Source organism: Lissotriton helveticus, chromosome 5_1 (assembly GCF_964261635.1).
Source record: "Lissotriton helveticus chromosome 5_1, aLisHel1.1, whole genome shotgun sequence".
NCBI lineage: Eukaryota > Metazoa > Chordata > Amphibia > Caudata > Salamandridae > Lissotriton > Lissotriton helveticus.
Genome location: NC_136065.1, coordinates 138415062 through 138436803, shown reverse-complemented (window position 1 = coordinate 138436803; position 21742 = coordinate 138415062). Strand labels below are relative to the sequence as shown.

At 47.5% G+C, this 21742-nt stretch overlaps 1 protein-coding gene across 1 annotated transcript in view; it reads left to right on the top strand.

The window, feature by feature from the left end:
- The window catches only part of QSOX2 (quiescin sulfhydryl oxidase 2), a 284089-nt gene that overhangs the window by 32401 nt on the left and 229946 nt on the right, over positions 1-21742 (top strand). The window contains exon 2 of the mRNA XM_078641895.1: positions 16995-17095. Coding sequence (XP_078498021.1) covers positions 16995-17095 — 101 coding nt within the window. The remainder of the gene's footprint in view (positions 1-16994; positions 17096-21742) is intronic.

The window sequence follows — 21742 nt, the reverse complement described above, 5'->3', positions numbered from 1 at the left end:
GTGCAGGGTTGGAGATGCAAGGGTTTGCAGCATGGGTCACAGACAGTGCATGTTCATAGACCCTGTCGGTAGGCACTCTGGCTGCTTGGTGAGGCAGTGCATGTTTGTAGACCCTGTCGGTAGGCACTGTGGCTGCTTGGTGGCAGGCACAGTGGTTGGCATGGTTACAGACGTCATGAGTATGCATGCTCAGGAGGCATGAAGGACGTGCATAGTACCAGATTCATTGATGTGTTCTGTGACAGAAGCTGAAATGGTTTCCAACAAAGCATTATTCTGAGCACTGTGTGTTCTTGGTTACGTTCACATGGGTGTGCATGGCTTCAGGCACAGTGGGCGTGCATAGTTACAGAATCCATGTGTATATATTGTTAAAGGCATAATGACTATGCGAGATCGCAGGTACATGGGGCGTGCTCGGGTGCAGATCATAGCTGTGCAGGGTTACAGATAATAAGGGGGTGCATGCTGAGAGCATTGTTACAGGCACACTGGGCGTGCTTGTGCACAGCACACGCCTTATTCCCTCCAAGCAGCTCCACCTTTTATCAACAACTGATGGTGCCTTGAAGGACGTGCTGTTCCTGCTTCACAAGGGGTTTCAAGTGTAGTTGTTCACCTTTTGTACCTGTGGAGAATTCTGCTCCTTCGCAGAGTCAACTAAAATTCAGGGGGCTTATTTATAAGACCTTTGCGCCGCCGGTACGTCACTTTTTCCCCATATTAAAAGTGACGCACGCGCACTGGCGGCGCAAGAGACTTGTAAATAAGCCCCCAGGTATTTTTTATAGTATCGGAAATATCTGCGCCGGTACGTCACTTTTTCCCCATATTAAAAGTGACGCACGCGCACTGGCGGCGCAAGAGACTTGTAAATAAGCCCCCAGGTATTTTTTATAGTATCGGAAATATCTGCGCCGGTACGTCACTTTTTCCCCATATTAAAAGTGACGCACGCGCACTGGCGGCGCAAGAGACTTGTAAATAAGCCCCCAGGTATTTTTATAGTATCGGAAATATCTGCGCCATTTGATTATTTTCGAAACTGCTCGTATTTCCGGTCTCGGGCTCACTGGCCGCACCTTGCACACAATTGCTTAATAAGTATAGATGCATTTTACAAAGCGTGTTTACTCCCCTAAGGGTTTAAACTGAGGTACCATATAATTTGTTTTGAGTTTCCATGGCTGCCAAGTTTTCAGTTTGCTCACGTGTGACAGCTCCATATGTTTAAAGTTGTTTGCGTGACATTTCAATGCCTTTGTCATCGCGCATTGAACAAAGCAGTGATGTCCTAGCAATGTATTGCATTTCAGATACATTACAAATACTAGGGTCTGAAAATGATCATAAACCCGTGGGACGGCTCCATGCTAGGCCATGTTAGGGTTGAAACAGGATCCGACATCCCACAGTCTGGAAAATTCCAGACACATTTATTATGAAGGCAAAAGTCAGCAGTGAACCGAGATGCTGTGCGCAGCTGACCGAATGGAGGTTGTTTCTGGCCAAAAAGCATGGCCGGTCACAGGGTTCAGTGAGAAAAGACGTCCGCGTGGCAGTCATGCCTTGGGCGAACAACAGCCTCGACCCTGCTCACAAACGTTGCATTGTTTATAAACAAGCATTGGAAAGGAACGCCATTCTCAGACCAAAGGAATTTCAAATTTGATTTTTTTAATTACATTTGATTTTTTCATTTATTTTACTGAGTTTTATATAGCGCGAACTTGACCCGAGGGTATAGGGTATCAGAGCGCTTTACATAGCACCAGTTGGGTTACATGAGGACATTCATTTTGGTAAGGCACTGGGCAGATCAGCGTCATTGCCGAGACTCGAACCCAGTTAGGCCAACTCCTCTCCCCCTGAGTTGTCTTCCCCCTGCCTGCTCTCGTTATTCTTTCTCCTCAACTGTTTCTCAGGATAGGCTGCGCATTGAGACCTTCGGGTGAAAGGCCTTAACAAAATCTTATAACATAACATCCATACTCCGTGACCTGTTCGATCTCAGTATCCAGTTGCCAGGTGGATCTTGACCTTATTTTACCAAATGACATTTTTTTTTGTGTAATTCATAAATAAACCGTTTTCAGAGCTGTTTTCCCAGCCGTACCTGTTATTGAATACCAACCTGGATCCTCCAGATTAAAAACAAGATATTTAACGTAAATTAAGTGTGAAATCTTGTTGCCAAATTTTGGAGGGTAATGTAGTAGGACCCTCGTGCACCTAAAGGCTGCCACGCAGCACTACTTCCTGTTCATATACTACTCCCCGTCATTACTTTGCCGGTACGGATCAGTCCTTACCCACAGCACCGCGCGAGCTGTGGTCCGTGTCATATCTCCAGTATCCTTGGCTTCAACCTGCAGCACCCCATGGTGCCAGCAGGCCTTTGTGCCAGTGCACTCAGTTCATGCCATCAGCGCCCCTCTACTCCTGTATCCTGCAGCATCACCCTTTAAACTACGGAGACCCGCTTGCAGCTTTTACAGGGCGCCTCAGTCTGACCCCGGGCGTCGGCGAGTATCCCTGAAGCTTGCCAGTGCACCTCCAGCACAGCCTGCAGCCTGGCCCCAGCTCACCTGCTGGCCCTGCAGCTCGTGCAGCTGCTCTGGTGAAGGGCACGAGCTGCAGGGCCAGTCAGAGGGCGTAGGCAGCCAGCGGGCTAGGGGCCGAGCCTGGATAGAAATGGTGGATGTCCTGGCATTGTTTGGTGGTCCCTGTGTACGAACACTCTCCCTCGTGGCGTTGAGAGCAGAGAGGTGGGGCCGCTGCTTGTCCCCCACCCCCCGTCCAGGGACACCCTGCTGACGCTCTAAAGTTCCCTCCCTCCTGTAATGTCTTCTCGAGCTCCTCTGAGTCTAGGCGCTATATTAAAGAGAACAACCTGTTACAAAAGAGAGGTGGCATCCGCATCTTAATCCCGGACACTTGTATCAGTAATGACCGCAGTGGCATTTAGAGACGCTGTAAACCCCGGTGCCCCTAAACTGATAGCCACCACGTGATGCAGCGGTGGGAACTGCCGCGTGCGCAGCCCCATGCAGTTTTCATCTTCTTCAGATGGTGGGTGACTTCCCACCTATTACCTGCCTCTTGACTCGTGACATAGCAAAGAGAATCTTTCTGGTTACGGCGCAGTTCTGAATATGACATTTGTGCTGCGGTTCTTCACATTATAAGCTGGTGCCACCTGTTTTTTATTCCTGCTTTAATGTGCAGGCTAGCGCTTCGAGGTGTGAGGCGCCGACAGGTAGGCGCATCCTCCTCTTGTGGCTAAGGGTCGCACTGGCATTGCTCTCCATCTCTGCTGCCAGCCATCCCAGCTGGCGCCCTTTGACCCCGCCTTCTAAAGGCGGCATCGTGGGAGGGGGCTGGGTGCACACGTTGTGCGCCCAGATCGGAGTTCAGTAGTAGTGGGTGGGGGAGGGGCGGCGATAGCTCAATGGGCCACAGACCCTCCAGTCACTTTGTTTTGTTTGAGAGAGCGGTCTGTTGTCCTCTTTGTGCGCGTCCATCTGTTGCGGCTGGCGCAGTCGCTGCCGGGTCGGCAGTAAGCACGGCTGCTGCTCTGTACAGAGGCCGCCCCCCCCCCTTTTCCAGAGTGACGGCGAGGATTGCCTTCTACAGAAGAGACTGACATTCAAAGTCCCCCCACGCCGAGGGAGGTCTCAGTTTGAACTTGATGTTCACGCTGTGCTGTTTCTCTTGGCAGCCGGACTCGCGTGGGTCACACGCAGCTGTATCCACTCTTTCCTTTCGGAGCCCGCTGTGCAGCAAGGCAAACCCAGCTGATTGCCTAGTGTGCCAATCTGCCACCAGCAAGAGGGCACGCACCGCATGCAGCGTGGCACCTCTGTCATGCACGCAAATGCACATTTGTTTTTTGCATATATCCTAACTTTTCCGGATTCTGTGTCGATCGTTTTGCTTGTTAAAACAAGCATTTGCAATGCAATAGGTCTCGCATTAGGAAAGTTTGAGCTATTGGTATTGTAAATGACAATTTTTTAATTTATGTTTTGAAAATAGTGAAATTAATAGCTTTTTCATTTACAGTGTCAATAGTTACACCTTTCACAAATGTGACACCTATAGCATTTGTAATGCAATATGTGTTGTATTTACGTGACTTAGATGTATTGATATTACAAATAACAATGGCTTTTATTTTTTGTAATAATTAATACTTAAATAAAAGTTATTGTAATTTATAATGGCAATAGCATAAACTTTATAAATAACTTTTGTGAAGATTATGTTCAGTGTATTTCATTGTGACGTAAATCCAAGAACAGAAGTGAAATATTAACATTTTTGTCACATTTGAAATTAAGCTTGAAACATTGAGAGAACATATTTGAACCAGTTGTTGTTGAATGGTTGCACAGAATGGAGAATATCAAAACATATGTGCGTGCAGTGCGTATGAGATGTGCACTCTTACAGAAGGGGTTCTTCCCGTTCTGTCTGCAGGACGATCTTAGCCCGTGGGTCGGAGTCTGGTTGCACCTGTTCGGTGCTAGTTTAAATTGCACTGCTGCGGTTTGTACATTGGCTGTTCTGTGCTCTTAATATACGTGCTATGCCTCACAGCAAAGCTTGGAGTGTGTGGTTGGGGAATGAATGACTATTTTCAAAACACAACATTTACCCTGAGTGGCAGGACAAATGACTGCATTTACCAGCATGCACCGGGGAGAAACAGTTTAGGCAGCTACTGTGCAACTGCACCTATTTTGAGGCGGCCAGTGTCTTTAGTTCTGCACATCTTTCCAAGGCTTTATGTCGGCGAACACTTACTTATACTGGGCTGCAACGTTTGGGGCAGCGCTGTGTATTTCGAGGCACTTGCGCCTGGTTGGCAGTGTCTGGGGTGGTACGGTGCAGGCGGCAGTGTCAGTGGCGCTGCAGTTTAGATGGCAGTGCCTGTGGCGGTGCTCTGTATTTCATGGATCGCGGTGGCTTACACGTGTGTCTGGGCGGCAGTGTCAGCGGTGGTGCAAAGTAGACGACAGACAGTGTCTGTGGTGGCACGGTGCAGGCAGCAGTGTCAGTGGCGCTGCAGTGCAGCTGGCAGTGCCTGTGGTGATGCAGTGTATATCAAGGATCGCTGTGGCTTACACGTGTGTCTGGGCAGCAGTGTCAGCGGTGGTGCAGCCCGGGCGGCAGTGTCTGTGCACTGCATTTCAAGTCTCACACACATGCCGGTCTGCGCTGACTGCAGTGCTCCCAGCAGCGGGGCAGGCTCTGTGAGCGCTTCCTCTCGCCTCCCTGACCCCATACCAGTAAGTCTGAGTTCCGCCAGACTGGGACTTCTTTCACATCATTGCCCTTTGGGATGCAGTGTGGTATTGTATGGGTATTTATATAGTGCTTACTACCCCTGTTGAGACTCTGAAGCACTAGCTCGCTTCACACAGCCGATCCCACAAAATCCTCAAGTCGTATTTTGTAAACCTTAGGTTTGAGCAGCCCCACTGGACCTGTTTTTTGTCTGCGTCATGTGACGCGCAGTCCTGTATTTGTTCAATGCCTGTCGTTCATAAATTGTCCAGACACTCAGTGTCAAGTACCTCTTCGGCATTCTGGCACCTGTATTAGGACAACTAAACGAACTACGGGCAGCAGAATTTCGTGAAACATATGAGACTTGGCAAGCTACCTCTTTGCCATGCGTCAAGATGAAAGCCTCTACTTGTTATGAACTATTTTTTAAATCTTAACACAGAAGTGCCTGGCTGTCCCACGTCACTTAATTTCGTGGGCGACATGCAGGAAGGAGATCGCTGTCGTTGTGCTCCCTTGATCAACACAACCAATGAAAGACACATTAATGGGGGCGTGATGGACACCAACAGAGGACTCTTATGACACCGGCACCATTGCCCTTTATTGTGGCAGCAGTCCCAAGCTTGGACTAAATATGTGAACGTGTCACTCACAATTAGCACTATTGCTGTAGCATTAGTGGTCTTTTCAAGCAAATGCGTACAACTAACTTCACACTATAAAGCCAGTGCAAACGAGAATATAAGTTCTCCAATGAAGTCCCTGAGCCCACATATGAATTTCAGTGCTGAGCCCCAGCTAATAATTGGGTACGGCATGTTACAGCCCTACACATAATCTACTCTACCTTCCCTCTGTGGACAGATTCAATTATCGCCTACACCCTCGCATGGACAAATCCAGTAACTTTCAGCACTTTACATTGAATATGTCCCGTACACAACATCCCCCTCACTTCAAGGTACGGTCACCCTTTTCACGGCCAGAAGAAGTTACCTTCACAGACACAATACTTACTGACTAGATTACCGCAACACCCTGAAGGCCATACTCTACGGGCGGGTCTAACCTCCAGTACGAGCTTGGTGTTGCTTCTAATCTCATACACAGCTTCATAATAGAACTCCAGGTATAACCCCTACTTCCCTCCAGAATCAGTCTCTCCTTCATGACATTTCTATCCATCACATTTCACCACTCTCATCTTGCCTTCTCTTCAGTTCAGACCCTCTTCTCTCCTGGCTGGGTTATTTACAGCACTTCCCAGTATTAAGTCACGTCCGTTTCACCATTTCTGGTACGGCTGGCTGTCATAATGGAGGCGGGGTTATAAAGTAGCGCGTAGATATAGAGAACGGGGAAGGGAATTCTCAAGTGGTGTCTGAAGTAGAAGCGTTGTAGGGTTATTAATTATGATGTCGCAGTTTCGCGATCCTGGGGTCGGCTCACAGTTCTTGTGTCGTGTGAAGTGGATGCAACCGTGTACCCGGAGGGCGTGGAACCACGAAGGACAGGGAGGAATTTCCCACCCGATTTTGCATGGGGCGGGGAAAGGACGCAGTGGACACACCCCCTCTCAGATTTTGAAGTGGAAACTGAGAATTAAACACTAACAAACACAAGTGATGTCAGGCGGGCGCACGCACTTCTGCGCAGAGTGTTTTTGGCCGCTTCTCCGGCTCCGCTTGCTGATGGCGTACAAGAGGCGATGGATGGCACTGGAGTCCCTGGCCGCGTCGCCCCCGCCCGCCGTAGCTGCACTGGAGCCCCTGGCCACATCGCCCACCCGCCCACCCGCCCACCCGCCCATCCATTGGGAGCCGGAGCCCACAAGAAAACAGGGCAAGAAAAGAGCCTGGAGAGGTAAGAAGGGGGGGGAGCGTGTGTGTATGCAGTGTGTGTGTGTGTGTGCACGCGTGTGTGGGTTCTCTGTATGTATGGGTGCGTGCATGGGCGCTCGTGTGTGTGTCTCTGGGTATGGGCATGCGTGTTGAAGCTCCCGAGGCAGGAGATGGGCACGGCGCCGTGCGCGCCCACGAGGTGCAATCTGCGCTCGTGCCCATCTCGTGTCCACATTCCCAAATGCGGCTGACAATAGGCCTAGAAGCAGACAGCAATCAATGCTTCGCATTGAATGCAGGTCTGCTCGACCTAATAAAAATGTATGCAAGATTTGCGTCTCATTTGCATTATTTATTTTCAGACGTAATTGTTGACTCAATCGAGTAAAACAATCCAAGCTGGTATCTGTACAGTTTAACCGCACCAACCTTGTGGGATATCCCACCAGAAAGTAGCCTCTAACTTGGGCGTCGATTCACCAAAATGCATTAATTTTTTTATTTATTGAACTTGTATGGCGCAACAGCTACCCTGAGGGTTTCCCGGCGCCCTGTGTCCATACTCAACCATGAGGAGGTTAAACAGCCAGGTCTTAATGCCTTTCCGGAATTTTCTGTAGCTCGGTTCCAGTCGCAATTTCAACGGGAGCGAATTCCAAAGAGCCGGGGCCAGATAAGCGAAAGAGCGGTCGCCCATGTATTTTTGAACCAGCTTACATAAATAGCCCGGGGCTTCCCCCGTATTTATTCTGAACATAAAACATAGTGCTTTAAATTTCGATTTCTTGCCCATCTTAAGCCACTGTAAGTTGTGTAGATGTTCAGAGATATGTGCCTGCTTAGGAAGGGGGAGAAGTACCCTGGCTGCCGCATTTTGGATGACCTGCAACCGACGTGTGATCTTTGTTAATACCTAGATATAGGATATTCCCATAATCTAGTCTTGAGCCAATGAGAGCCTGGACTACTGTCTTTTGCGCCCCTTCAGGAAGCTGCCAAAGAATTTTCCTCAGCCATTTTAGAATGGCAAAGCAAATGGAGGCAATTTTAGCAGCTTGTTGTCGCATAGACAGTTTGACGTCAATTACAACACCCATATTGCGAACAGATTGAACAGGGAGCGGGGTAGGACCCATATCCGTAGGCCAGTGTGACGGGCCCCAGAGCTCTTTCTGTTCTCCAAAGATAAGCAGCTCAGTTTTCTCGCCATTCAGTTTCAATTTCTTGGCGTCCATCCATTCCGCCATTCTTTGAAGCCCAATGAGAAGGGGAGATGTTTCCGCCTTATCTGCTGCAGATAGGGAGAAGACAAGCTGCGTATCGTCCGCATAAGAAAATATTGTAAGGCCAGCCTCCTCTGCTATTTTTGCTAGCGGACTTAAATAAATATTGAAAAGCAGCAGGCTTAAAATCGACCCCTGAGGCACTCCGTAAGGGGAGGTCAAAATATTGGAGGTGTTATTTTTGGGAAAAACCTGGAATGATCTGTTGGACAGAAAATGTTCTAACCATTTCAGAGCTGTGCTTCTCACCCCTATCCCTTCCAGAGTCTGGATCAATGTTTCATGGGAGATGGTGTCGAAGGCGGCACTCAGGTCTAATAAAATGAGTGCCACCGTACCACCCTCATCCAGTGCTTGACGGATAGTTTCAGTCACTCCTAATAGTGTGGATTCGGTGGAATATCCTGCTCTGAAACCTGACTGAGATGGCTGCAGCAGCCTGTTGGTATTAACAAATTCCGCTAGTTGTCTATTCAAATGTTTTTCCATGATTTTAGAGAAGATTGGGAGGAGTGAGACAGGGTGAAAATTTGAGAAGATCTCTGGATCTCCATTCGCTTTCTTGAGTAGAGGTACAACCATAGCGTGTTTCCAGGTCTCTGGTACCACTGCTTCACCCAGTGATGCATTTAGCAATGTTCTAATTTCATTTAGGATGCTTGGGTCAAGTTGTTTTAGTATATGAGCTGGAATGGGGTCATTAGGTGATCCGATTTAATGCTATTTAAGATCTCCATGAAAGAGGTAGGATCTAATGGATTCCAATTGGTAAGTAAGTTCCTAGACGGATCTTCCGGCTCATTGGATCTGCTAGAGGTTGGGATCGAGGTTGAAATAGGACTTACGTCATCAGATTCCCTGAAGTCCGAGTACATTTTAGATATTTTCTCATTAAAATAGTTCGCAAGAAGATTGCATTGTGTGGTGGACAGTGTAGGGGGTTCAGGTTGATGTGCTGCACCAGCTAAATTCTTTATTACTTTAAAAAGAGTTCTAGGGTTATTTTGTGCCTCCAGAATGTTTTTCTGTATAAAATCTGCCTTTGCGACCTTGCACGATAATTGATAGACCTTTATGGCTTGCTTGTATGCCTCTTTTCCGGCCAAGTCATAATATTTCCTCCACTGTCTCTCCAGTCTCTTGCATTTGTTTTTTTCTGTTTTTAATAGCTCTGAAAACCAAGGGACTGGAGGGTTACAAGATCTAGACTTATTCTTTGTAAGTGGAATAATGGTATCAACAGCTTCAGATAGCCAGTTATTAATTTTGTTATAATCAGTGACTCTGGTGTCTTTTAGATTAGGCATTGAATTAATTAAATGAGTGTTAAGACAGTCTATATTAAGTCTTTTCCAATTTCTAGACCAGGTAGCCTCAGTCCTATCCGAACTCTTGGCAGTTGACATCCTAATTTCAAAGCTAACCAAATAATGGTCATACCAGAGTAAGGGCAGTGCAGGCTCACACGTTAGATTTCCAATATTAGAGAATACCGGGTCCAGCAAGTGGCCTGCTGTGTGCGTAGGTCCAATATTGCATAATCGCATATTAAGAGCTTCCAAGTCTGATATGAGGTTCAAATTCATGGGACAATTAAGATCCTTCAAGTGTAAGTTAAAATCTCCTAAAATAGAGAAAATGGAGGCTTCCAATAATAATAGGGCGATAAAATCTGGGAAAGCAGCCACCCATTCTCCTCCTGCTCCTGGTGGCCGATAAATTAATAGTCCTGAAAATGTAGTTTTGAGGTGTAAGAGTTAATTTAAAAAGGCCTGCTTCGCAGTTATTTAATATTAGGTCTTCCCATTTACATTTGAAATCCTTTTTAAAAATAATACCTATACCTCCCCCAATTTGGTTTTTACGATCTCTTCTAACTATAGTGTAGTTTGGTGGGAGGGCTGTAGCAATGTCCGGACCGGAGCTATCATTTAGCCATGTTTCTGTCAGAAATAATGCGTCCTTCTTTAGGTCAATTAACAGATTGTAAATGTTCTCTTTGTGCTTGGGTAACGATCCACAATTTGTACTAAGAAATTTGAAGAGTCTAGGTTCACTCCTCTTTACCGTTGAATTAGCTTTCTTATGCCATCCATTCTCCCCTGTTATTCCCAGCCCCAAATGAGAAAAGGAAAAATTACATACAGGGCAAGTGGGCGGCGGAAGCTCAAAATTCAACAAATCACAATGCAAATGGCATATCGGCCATAGACTGATTAGATCTCTGTGCGGAAAAAAGTATCCTTTGTTAATGATTAAATGTGCACAGCAACACATTCCAAGCAAAAATTAAGAAGAGGGGAGAGGAGTTGGCCTAACGGCTAGGGCGCTTGTCCTCGGACCTGGAGAACTTGGTTCGAGTCTCGGTAATGACGCCAAAACCTCCTGTGATTCTGGGCAAATCACTTAATCTCCCCGTGCCTAAAATGAATGTCCTCATGTAACGTAACTGGTGTTATGTAAAGCGCTCTGATACCTGATTCGGTTCGGGTCTAGTTCGCGCTATATAAAACTCTGCAAAAAAAAAAATGCAAACAGAACAAAAAAAATATATATTTATATATAATTTTGTTTCTCAATGGGGTAGAGAAAGTGACATCACATGTTTGACCCTAGTGACATCACAGGAAGTGATGTCATATGACTTTTGACAAGGTGTCACCCTCTCCTCAGCTATTTGTGATCTGTCTAACTTTTCTATTAGTGGTCATGGCTTTCTCCGCTGTTGACTCTTGTTCACTCCTTCTTAACTGTCTTTCTCTCTGATCTCCTTCTAATACGTGCTTTCCCCTCTCACTGATCTCATTTCTCACCGGTTCTCTCCTTTTCCACTCTATTTTACCTTTCTCTCTCCTTTCTTACTCCCTTATCTGTTCTTTTTCACTTTTCTATGTCGCAGTATTATTTATTGCCGTCTTTTTCATCCCTCTTTCTCTCTCAAGCATCCATCCTCCCGTGTTTCTCTCAATCTCTCACCCTTCTCTCTGTAGTGTCTTCTTCCTTTTGTTATTTTACCCTTATTTCGCCTCAAAGCCTTTTACCTTTACCTCCCCTCTCTTTCCTTTGCTCCCCTGCATTTTTTTCTTACTCTCTCCACAAGCTCAATGAGGCACAGAGTTGATCCATCCTACTTGGAGCAATACATTACTTTCCAAGTTAGCTACTGTCCTCTGTGGTCAGGGGGTCGCAGTGACGGTGCTGGGGGTTGCAGGAGGCAAGCCAAGGGTTGCAGCTGCGACCCCAAAATGACCTCCATGGCCTCTAACCACCAGTTAGAATACTCTATTCACCTTTAATACATCTAAGTTAATATAATGTGTGGATGTCGGTTTAGACCTTATATGGAGGTAACATTACACAGTAAAAACACAGCTATTTATGAAGTTATACGTAATCAGACCCCCCCACATAACTACCCACCCTTTAATGTCTGCTAGTCCATGATGCATTTGATCAGTTTGTTTGATATGATAGTTGACACCTATACAATCCCCAAACTGGAAGTATGGGAATGATACTGTGAGAAAGGGGAGGGGCTGCACTTTCCGACCATGGATCGTGTCTTTACCATTGGCCTAAGCCATGTTATTGCCTCCTATGGCTCTCGGAGTACCCTGGCGCACTTGCAAACCTCTACTGGTCCTGTCGTGATTCATAAGCCAAGCTGGGCAAGGACATCCCTTGAGAGACTCCCTGCACTAAGATATCCCTCCTCCATTGTTTCCTTTCCTGGGGAGGGAGGGAAGTTCTGGCTCAAACTCTATAGCTGTGCCCTCGCGTGGCGGGATTTGATTCATCCGTACTTTGGCAACCAAGTGATCACATGAGCTGGTGATGCCATTGGTCAACCCCACCTTTGCGGTTCTAATTCTTTTGGGTACTTTGGGAAGTGTCGGCCACCTGAATCAATCTAGTTTCTTTAACTCGTATGATGGTCCTTCCGTTTAGTCTATGGCTGCCGGTGCCGCAGGCCCTTTCGCTGGTTGTACTTGAAACCTATTCGAGCTTTACTTTTCCCCTCTGTTGTAGGTGCAAAGACACAGCCATCTCTGACCCGAATAAACTGCAGCTATACCTATAGTTACACTCAGTATTACATCAGATGGAGGAAAATATTCTGCAGGAGCAGAGGGATGGAAAAGAGATGGTCCAGCAAGGAGGAGAGTGAGGAAGGTGGGGAACAGGGCCAGGAGCAGAGAGGAGAAAAGGCGTACACATGAGGGTTAAGGTGAAAGTTGACTTCTTGGAGGAGAAAGCAGAAACAGCCAGAGTGAAGGTGCAATCTTCTAGTCCATCCATCAATATACTCTATTGGATGATTTCACTGGGCCTCAATTACTTCAATTTGTGTTCTGAACACATATAACACAGAAATGCAACCTCCAGATGTCAGTTTTGAAGTTTTTTTATGCACTTTTTCCATAGATAAAACATTTTTTTTTATATGCATACATAGTTACTTTGTCGTTATGATGCTTTTATGTTGAGCATGGCTGACCAGTACTGTCGAGGCTTTTTTAGATGAGGCGCTAGCTAAGACCATGTCATTTTAGTAAAAATTGGGGGTGGGTGGCATTTGCGTAGTCGTGCTACGCAGAGCTCCACGAAACGGCAAAAAAATCTCCATAAGCGCGCAGAGTTCCCCGAACACGTGGAATTGCTTGTTCTGCCCGTTCACGATGCTTTTTTCCTGTTCTCGAACGCTGTTTGGGTGCTCAGGGGGGAAATATCTTGCAAACACGCATTTTGAAAGTGCGAACAAGCAAAAAACTCAGCGAAGCCGTGGATCGCAAAATTTTTGCCAATTCCTCGTTCTCCACAGAACGCGGAATTACCCAAATTCCGCGAGCACAACGGAATTTACCGCCCAGGCCTAGCAAAAATGTATGTATAATATACTTGAAAAGGCTTTGAATCAGGCCCTAAAGTTGTCAGAACTTCTCTAAACACGTAATATTGCTGTATTTTTCTACTAAACCGGCAGTGACAATTTCACCTTTTAGGCACTAGGTTCATGATTACAATAGTGCAGTGGAAGGTACTCTGAGGAGGTATTAACTATATCCGGGGAAGAGACCAATCTGAGATACGCTGCCCGCAGACTATGTTGCCCGAGGGGAGAATCATGCACAACTGCTGCTGCTGGGATAGCCTGGAGGAGAAGCCGCGGGGAGGCGGCCACGCTATCTGCAGCTGTACTGGAGCAAACTGACAACTGCTGTGCTGCACTGGCTGCGGCCGGGGAGCTGGCTCTGGAATTGGTTCTCCCCCACTGAGAGGCCGCAGGAGCGTCTTCGGTCTTGGCCCGAGCAGTGATGTGGGTGAAAGCTGCTCAACGGAATGATTGGGCGTTCTATTAGCGGCTTGAGAGAGCAGGTGAACAGCCGGTGCCATTGCTATTGTCTGAGGCACTTGGAGCCTGGTCGGGGAGAGGGCTACCTCATGGACGATTTGAGTAACGATTGGAGCCTGGTCTGCCCAAAACATTCACCCCAGTCACAGATCTGTGTTTAATCCATCATTCTTTTGCTCACCAAGCCACCCCAGTTCAGACATGGTTATATGCAAATCAGTCTTGACCCTGTGCCTCATGGGAACAGTCCAGCCCGAACTGCCAAGCCATGTCTTTCCTGGACCGGAATCAAGCATCCTAGGACCGGTTTCTGGCTATCAGCCGTCTTCAGCCAGGATAGCTTGACTCCAGTGGCTTAGTGAGCAAGGGACCCACGTCTGGGCATAACCTTCCACATAGGGTGAACAGCAAAACACACAAGATGATGGACGGAATGTTGCACAATGGCAAAACATTCACCCCAGTCACAGATCTGGGTTTAATCCATCCTTATTTTGCTCACCAAGCCACCCCAGTTCAGACATGGTCATATGCAAATCAGTCTTGACCCTGTGCCTCATGGGAACAGTCCAGCCCGAACTGCCAAGCCATGTCTTCCCTGGACTGGAATCAAGCATCCTAGGACCGGTTTCTGGCTATCTGCCGTCTTCATCCAGGATAGCTTGACTCCAGTGGCTTAGTGAGCAAGGGACCCACGTCTGAGCATACCCTTCTCACATAGGGTGAACAGCAAAACACACAAAATGATGGACGGAATGTTGCACAATGGCAAAACATTCACCCTCAGTCCATCATCTTGTGTGTTTTGCTGTTCGCCCTATGTGGGAAGGGTATGCCCAGACGTGGGTCCCGTGCTCACTACGCCACTGGAGCCAAGCTATCCTGGCTGATGACGGCTGATAGCCAGAAACCGGTCCTATGATGCTTGATTCTGGTCCAGGGAAGACATGTCTTGGCAGTTGGGGCTAGACTGTTCCCATGAGGCACAGGGTCAAGACTGATTTGCATATGGCCATGTTTGAACTGGGGTGGCTTGGTGAGCAAAATAACGATGGATTAAACCCAGATCTGTGACTGGGGGTGAATGTTTAGCCATTGTGCAACATTCCGTCCATCATCTTGTGTGTTTTGCCATCATTTAAAGGGCATCCAGGTCTTTCATCGATACCCGCCTGTGTGTGCACTTTCGGTCATCTTCTAATGTTTATGCAATGCTTTAATATGAAAACATTCTAAGACAGCAGGCTTTGCTTAGGCATTCATATGCAGCCTTATTTAGGCCTCCGCCTGCACAGCACATACACTGCGCATGCACTTACATTTTGTTTACTATTTATTCGGCTTGTAGCCCACCCACAGCATACCAATCTTTTTCATTGTCACTCTCATTTGCAATCTTTTGATTGCTTAGCTTCCGAAGGCTTCCCTTAATTTGTTGCCGAATTAATTTTTTATTTTATAAGAGTTTCAGTATCATTCCTGGATGTACAATGTACCGGCCCAATTTTAACACCGGTATATGGCATTTTATTTATACTGCGTTCACTCTATCTGGCGTCTGTATTGATGCTTTTCAGTAACTTACGCCGCTCAGCTCTATGCCGCGCCACGCTGCTCTACGCCGTGCTGCGCCACACCATGCCACTCTACTCCACTCTGTGTCACTTCAGTGTGCTCTACTGTAGTCTTTGCCACTTCATGCCACTGCTCTCCAACCAATGCCACTGGACTCTACGCCACCCCACTCTATGCCAAGCCACTCCACTCCACACCACTCTACTCTGAGCCACTCTACTCTACACCACCATACTCTATGCCACTCTATTCCACTTCACTCTAATCCACTCAACACCACTCTGTGCCATTCCACACAATGGCACTCAAGGGAAATCTACAGCACACTACAGCACTCTTCTTAATGCTTCGCCATTCCACTCTATGCTTCTCCAGTTTATGCCACTCCACTGTATGCCACTCCTCTGACCCACCACAAACCTTTAGCCATGCTGAAGAGCAGCCACGCTGGTGAACAACATGGCTACAAGTCATTGACAAAGCCAATAGCTCTCAATTAAGCAAGACTAAAAGGCTTTGAAAATGGTTATTTTAAATGTTTTTGTAATAAATGATTACCGAAACATTCAAAATAAATATGCTTTGGCAAGGCAAAAAGGCTCGCTGCCAATACCAGTCCAATTGCCTTTGCTTGTTTAGCTTGGAATGCCAACATTAATTATGTAAACAAACGAATAGAGAAAGCAAAGCAATGAAATCTAAAATAAAGCCTGTTTTTTCTTGAATCATCTCATGATGAGTTGCCACCATTGAAGACTGTTATTATATGGGGACCAATTTCACTCTGTCCTCACCCCAAAATTATGGGAGGTTGAGTTCCTGCCGCTATCTGCCCTTTTTGTACCCAACTTTACATCTAGGGGAAATAATTTCTCAACTTACTTGACTCATTTTGGCCTAAAGAAGGTGAGGATAATAGACTGTGGTCTGTCTGTTCCGAGCTACGGCAGGAAGGATAACGGGAGGGATGCAAAACCTGTACCAGTGTAAATTTGTGTTGGAGGCACAGAATTAAAAGGCTGGAAGTTCTTTGCTGTTAGTCGCGACAGCCTACCTGGGTGCTGGCTAAAAGGTTGTAGTGTCACTGCAGTGAAGAATGTGGGGGGCGGTGAGCAATGGTGGGATGAACTGGAAAAACCTTGCTGCCTCACATATTGTGTTAAATAGCCTAACTTGGGAGAGAATAAATGAAGAGAAGGTTCTCCTCGGTGGAATAAAGAATGCCCAACATTGTGTAACGCTGTGAAGAAAATTAAATCCTACATGTGATTTCCAACCGCCTTATATTTGAGCTACTGCATCAATTTACAATTTAGAGTAGGGTTTCAGGATTGGATTGGATTGGGGTAGGGTGAGCTTGAAGGTTAGGGTCAGTATAGTGATCAGGTTCAGGGTAAGGCACATGAAAAAAGGCTGGGATCCAATGTGCTTTTTCCACTTCTAGGAGTAGGGAGCAGCTGGTATGTAAGGGAAGCGCGGTCCTGTCGAAGTAGAATGGTTACTGAATCAACCATCCAGCAGAGTTTTGTCACATGACCTTCTCTGATTGTTCAAACTGTCTTTTTTTATGAACATATTGATTTTTTTTATGCACATGCTGTAAGGTGGTAAATAAATTTAAAACTCTTCGTGTTTTCTTTTCAGGGTGGGATCCCGCCATTAAAATCGGGGTGTTGGATTGTGCCGAAGAAAGGAACTATGGAACGTGCAAAGATTATGGCATCAATTCCTATCCAAGCTTCAGGGTAAGTCTGGTGAACTCAGGGGCGCTGTAGTCAGGCTTACCTGTACATCTTCTCTTGTTGGCCATGACCTACAGTACTGTACGCTTTCTACCCTGGTTGCAGCACCGGGTTCAGCAGCCGTAACCAGAGAGCAGAACAATTGTCCATGTCCGAGTCTAAGCCATCCCCGTTACGCTTTACCAGCAGCCCTTCGAGTCTTGATGCAACGCCATAAGTTATGTTGTTACTTTATTTTGGTTCCTCTTGAGAATCTGGTTTTGTAAACCAGATGATTTTAATATGATTTTCCACCTTCCAAAGGATGAGAAGAGTTCCTAGGGGCTTACAAAAATATAAGTTGGGGGCTGATTTTGTAAGTCCTGTATGACAGATTGAACTGAATAAATGACATTTGTTTTATTGTCAAGATTTAGCTCTGGTCCTCTGAGATCTGCAGAATTTGTTGTTTAGACGTGCACCTTTCGGCAATTTACAGTGAATGTAAATCGCTCCTTATGGGTTTACCTGCAATTCCAGTGCTGGTAATTGTTAGCAGTTCAAGTAGCAATGCACCTTTTGGGTAACGCGAGTAATAACTTTCTTTAGAGTTTTGTGATGTGAAAGTTCTGGAAGTAATAGTGAGTACTATTACCTAACGTAATGGTGTTCAATGTAGGGATGAAAGGACGAGTTGACATTGTGAGGATTCAAACTTGTAACCTGCAGAGTTCCCAATCTGGCACATACTGTTGGGATCAAGTAGGAGGTGTGCCCATGTCTTCCCCCCTCCCCCACCCTTCTATGTGTTCGACCACCATCCGGTGTGTCTCCCCATTCCCCCCCCGCCAAAGGCTTCACAATTTGGCACATATTGGTGGGATGAAGTAGGAGATGGGGAAATTAAGATATTCCCTCTCCTGTGTGTGAGCCCCTCCTGTGCTTACTGTGCGTGTGAGCCCCCTCCTGCATATGACACCTCCTGAGCATATGAGCCCCCCTTGTGCGTATGGCACGCCCTTTCTGTACGTGGCACGCCCTTTCTGTACGTGGCACGCCCTTTCTGTACGTGGCACGCCCTTTCTGTACGTGGCACGCCCTTTCTGTGCGTGGCACGCCCTTTCTGTGCGTGGCACGCCCTTTCTGTGCGTGGCACGCCCTTTCTGTGCGTGGCACGCCCTTTCTGTGCGTGGCACGCCCTTTCTGTGCGTGGCACGCCCTTTCTGTGCGTGGCACGCCCTTTCTGTGCGTGGCACGCCCTTTCTGTGCGTGGCACGCCCTTTCTGTGCGTGGCACGCCCTTTCTGTGCGTGGCACGCCCTTTCTGTGCGTGACACGCCCTTTCTGTGCGTGACACGCCCTTTCTGTGCGTGACACGCCCTTTCTGTGCGTGACACGCCCTTTCTGTGCGTGACACGCCCTTTCTGTGCGTGACACGCCCTTTCTGTGCGTGACACGCCCTTTCTGTGCGTGACACGCCCTTTCTGTGCGTGACACGCCCTTTCTGTGCGTGACACGCCCTTTCTGTGCGTGACACGCCCTTTCTGTGCGTGACACGCCCTTTCTGTGCGTGACACGCCCTTTCTGTGCGTGACACGCCCTTTCTGTGCGTGACACGCCCTTTCTGTGCGTGACACGCCCTTTCTGTGCGTGACACGCCCTTTCTGTGCGTGACACGCCCTTCCTGTGCGTGACACGCCCTTCCTGTGCGTGACACGCCCTTCCTGTGCGTGACACGCCCTTCCTGTGCGTGACACTCCCCTCCTGTGCGTGACACTCCCCTCCTGTGTGTGACACTCCCCTCCTGTGTGTGACATGCCCCTCCTGTGAGTCCCCCCCCCCCCGTCCCCCCCCATATGCATGTGACCTCCTTCTGTCCATTTTACCCATGTTTCTTTTCTATGGACACAGAAGTGTAAAAACACCTATGTTCGTTCTAATAACGTTTCCTAGAATAACATTTTTTAAAATACTTTTCGTTGAGCATTCACATCTTGATTTCCCTTTTTAGGTTTTGCCTGGCGAAAAGATGCGCTCTGCGCATCTTTTTCGCGCAGGCGAAAACCTGATGAGAACTGTAGTGTGGGTTTGGGTCGGCCCTCGTCATTCATTGGCTGGCTCCATAAATGGAGCCTAGCCATTGGACGAGGGGCCTGTCCGTCAATGCCGGACCAGATTCGGGGGCGTTCCCGAGATTCTTTGGCTTTTGCCGACGTCACGCGACGTCAGCCGAAAGCCGGGAACGCCCCCGAATCTGGTCCGGCATTGAGCCGGCACCCGCCTTCCTGCTCCGGCAGTCTTCTGCGTCTCTCCTCCCCCTTTCCCGCCCCCTCCCGCTTGTTTCCTGATGCTGGCCTCCCCCTTTCGCCGTCGCCGTGCGAAGAGCTGCTTCAGGAGCGGAGTGGAAGCAATGTTTTGTTTGCGAGTCAGCTGGACTGCACAGTCACCGCGACGGCTCTCTCCACAGGAACTCGGCCGTAATCCGAGGCCTGAGCACCGAACATGTCCCGCCTCGGCCCCGGAACGAAGTCCAGGTGAGTGCTTTGTTTGCTGGGGGCTAGGGGAGGCTCCCTCCCGCTACCCGTGTGTCCGTTCCCGCCCCCGCACCCCCCCCCCTCTCCGTGTGTCCGTTCTATTTGAGTCAGTGTTGGTGTTTGCTTATTTTAATCCGCCCCCCCCCCCCCCTTCTCAAGCTCTTTTTTTACACATATTGTATAAACAAAGACAAGCAAAGTTACCTATAGAACATCAGATCTACAATAGACGGGCAACATTAGTCTGAAGGGATGCATCTGCATGACGTGTGACTGACTTTACCCAGCCCTTGCTGCCTTTCCCAGGTGCCACTGCCAGCATTTCGGCAAATGCGGTAATTTCCCTGTAGCTGGCATCTAACAGACTGGGTTCAGCCCCACTCATTTTCGATGCTGGCCTCCCCCTTTCGCCGTCGCCGTGCGAAGAGCTGCTTCAGGAGCGGAGTGGAAGCAATGTTTTGTTTGTGAGTCAGCTGGACTGCACAGGCACCGCGACGGCTCTCTCCACAGGAACTCAGCCATAATCCGAGGCCTCAGCTGTAGGAGAGAGGAGCCTTGAACTTTGGAAACACCCAGATCATGGCTGCCAAGATGCTGGGATGTGGGCGGAGAGGCCTCGGCCTTAAGCCCAAGATACTCACACCAGGGAGACCCGCATGCTGACCTCCTGTCATCTTTGGCAGTTCCCAGTATTCCTGTTTATTTATGTGGTTTTTGTCTTCCTGCGAAACGTGCTGGAGTGGGTGTGCTGTACTTTAAAAATAACACATTCAGTGACAAAGCGCCAACCTAGCTACAAGAGGGATGTTATGCGCTATTATTGACCCTAGCCCCATACCGAGTACTAACTGCTACACCTATGTGATATATAGCTCGTTATATGATCTGAATATTTCCTGGTAGTGACAGCAGGTAAGTGTTTTTATCCAGATTACTGTCATTCAGTGTATCGATCTCAGAAGGATGAGTGGTTGAGATCGTCAAGCAGGATTCTGATGTATATCCTGCCCCACCTCAGGTCTTTACACACGGGCGACTATAGCACCTGCATAAAGTCATATGTCCACATAGATCAACACTAGCATACATACACAAGTCACACACAGTCGCAAATGTTCCTCTCCATTGATGTCCGTGTGCCCCCTCCTGCCCTCCCCCTCTCGCTGTCCGTAGTAAGAGTTCATGCAGCAATGTTTGCTGAAGGCCAAGTAGTTCTATTGTCTACTATAAGTGTTCAGTGATTTCTATATAGATGAATTACGAATTACAGAAATGACGAGTGTAAGAATCTGATGGTTTTTTTTTTCTGCGGGCCTCTGAGTTTTTAAAATCTTGATACTTTTTTTATTAAACTGGCAAATGGAAAACTGCTAAACAGCTCACGCTGCATGTACGCTGACCCCTCAAACACAGTAACATTGGTTAATGCTGATTGACTTGCCGGACTATTTAATAAGGCTGCATGAATGTGGTGGAGGAGAATGTACCAGTAGCATAAAGGCCAGCTGTTGTTTGTGGGCTGCAGTTTAGCTTTACGCCACCCATTTGGGTGACTTCAAAAGCAAAGCATGCTCAGGACTGCAATTGGAACCCTGAATGGCTGCGGTGTCCGCCTATTCTTCAAAAGCGGTATGTTCCCAAAAGGCCACTTTCTGACATCACTGAAACTGGTTGGTGTCAACAGACTAGTGAACACAATCAGCAGGGTGTGATCTTTATTTATAGAGTGTGATGAGCCATGATTACGAGGTCTGATGGGACATATATTTCCTTCCTTTGTTCTATTATGCTCAGTGCATCCAAAAGCACTGTTGCAAGAGCAAACACGCATACCTCCCTAGGACCATGGTGATAGCTTTTGCCACAAAACCTATTATGGCACAGTTCTGCTGTTAGATCTGAGGAATGAGCCACTACAGCATGTTCTCCTTCTGCACAAAGTTGAATTATGTATGCCATCAATAAACTGCACAGACCAAAGTAAACCATTTTGACCTGGAAAGACCTGCTTTCAACATTTGCTTACAATCCCCTACGTAGTGCACTGAAGCCCACAAGGTTGTGGTGCTTTATGGGTAAAAAGCATAACATGCCATATTTTGACATTGGCCTGCCCTACATAGGTTGGAGTAGTTTGT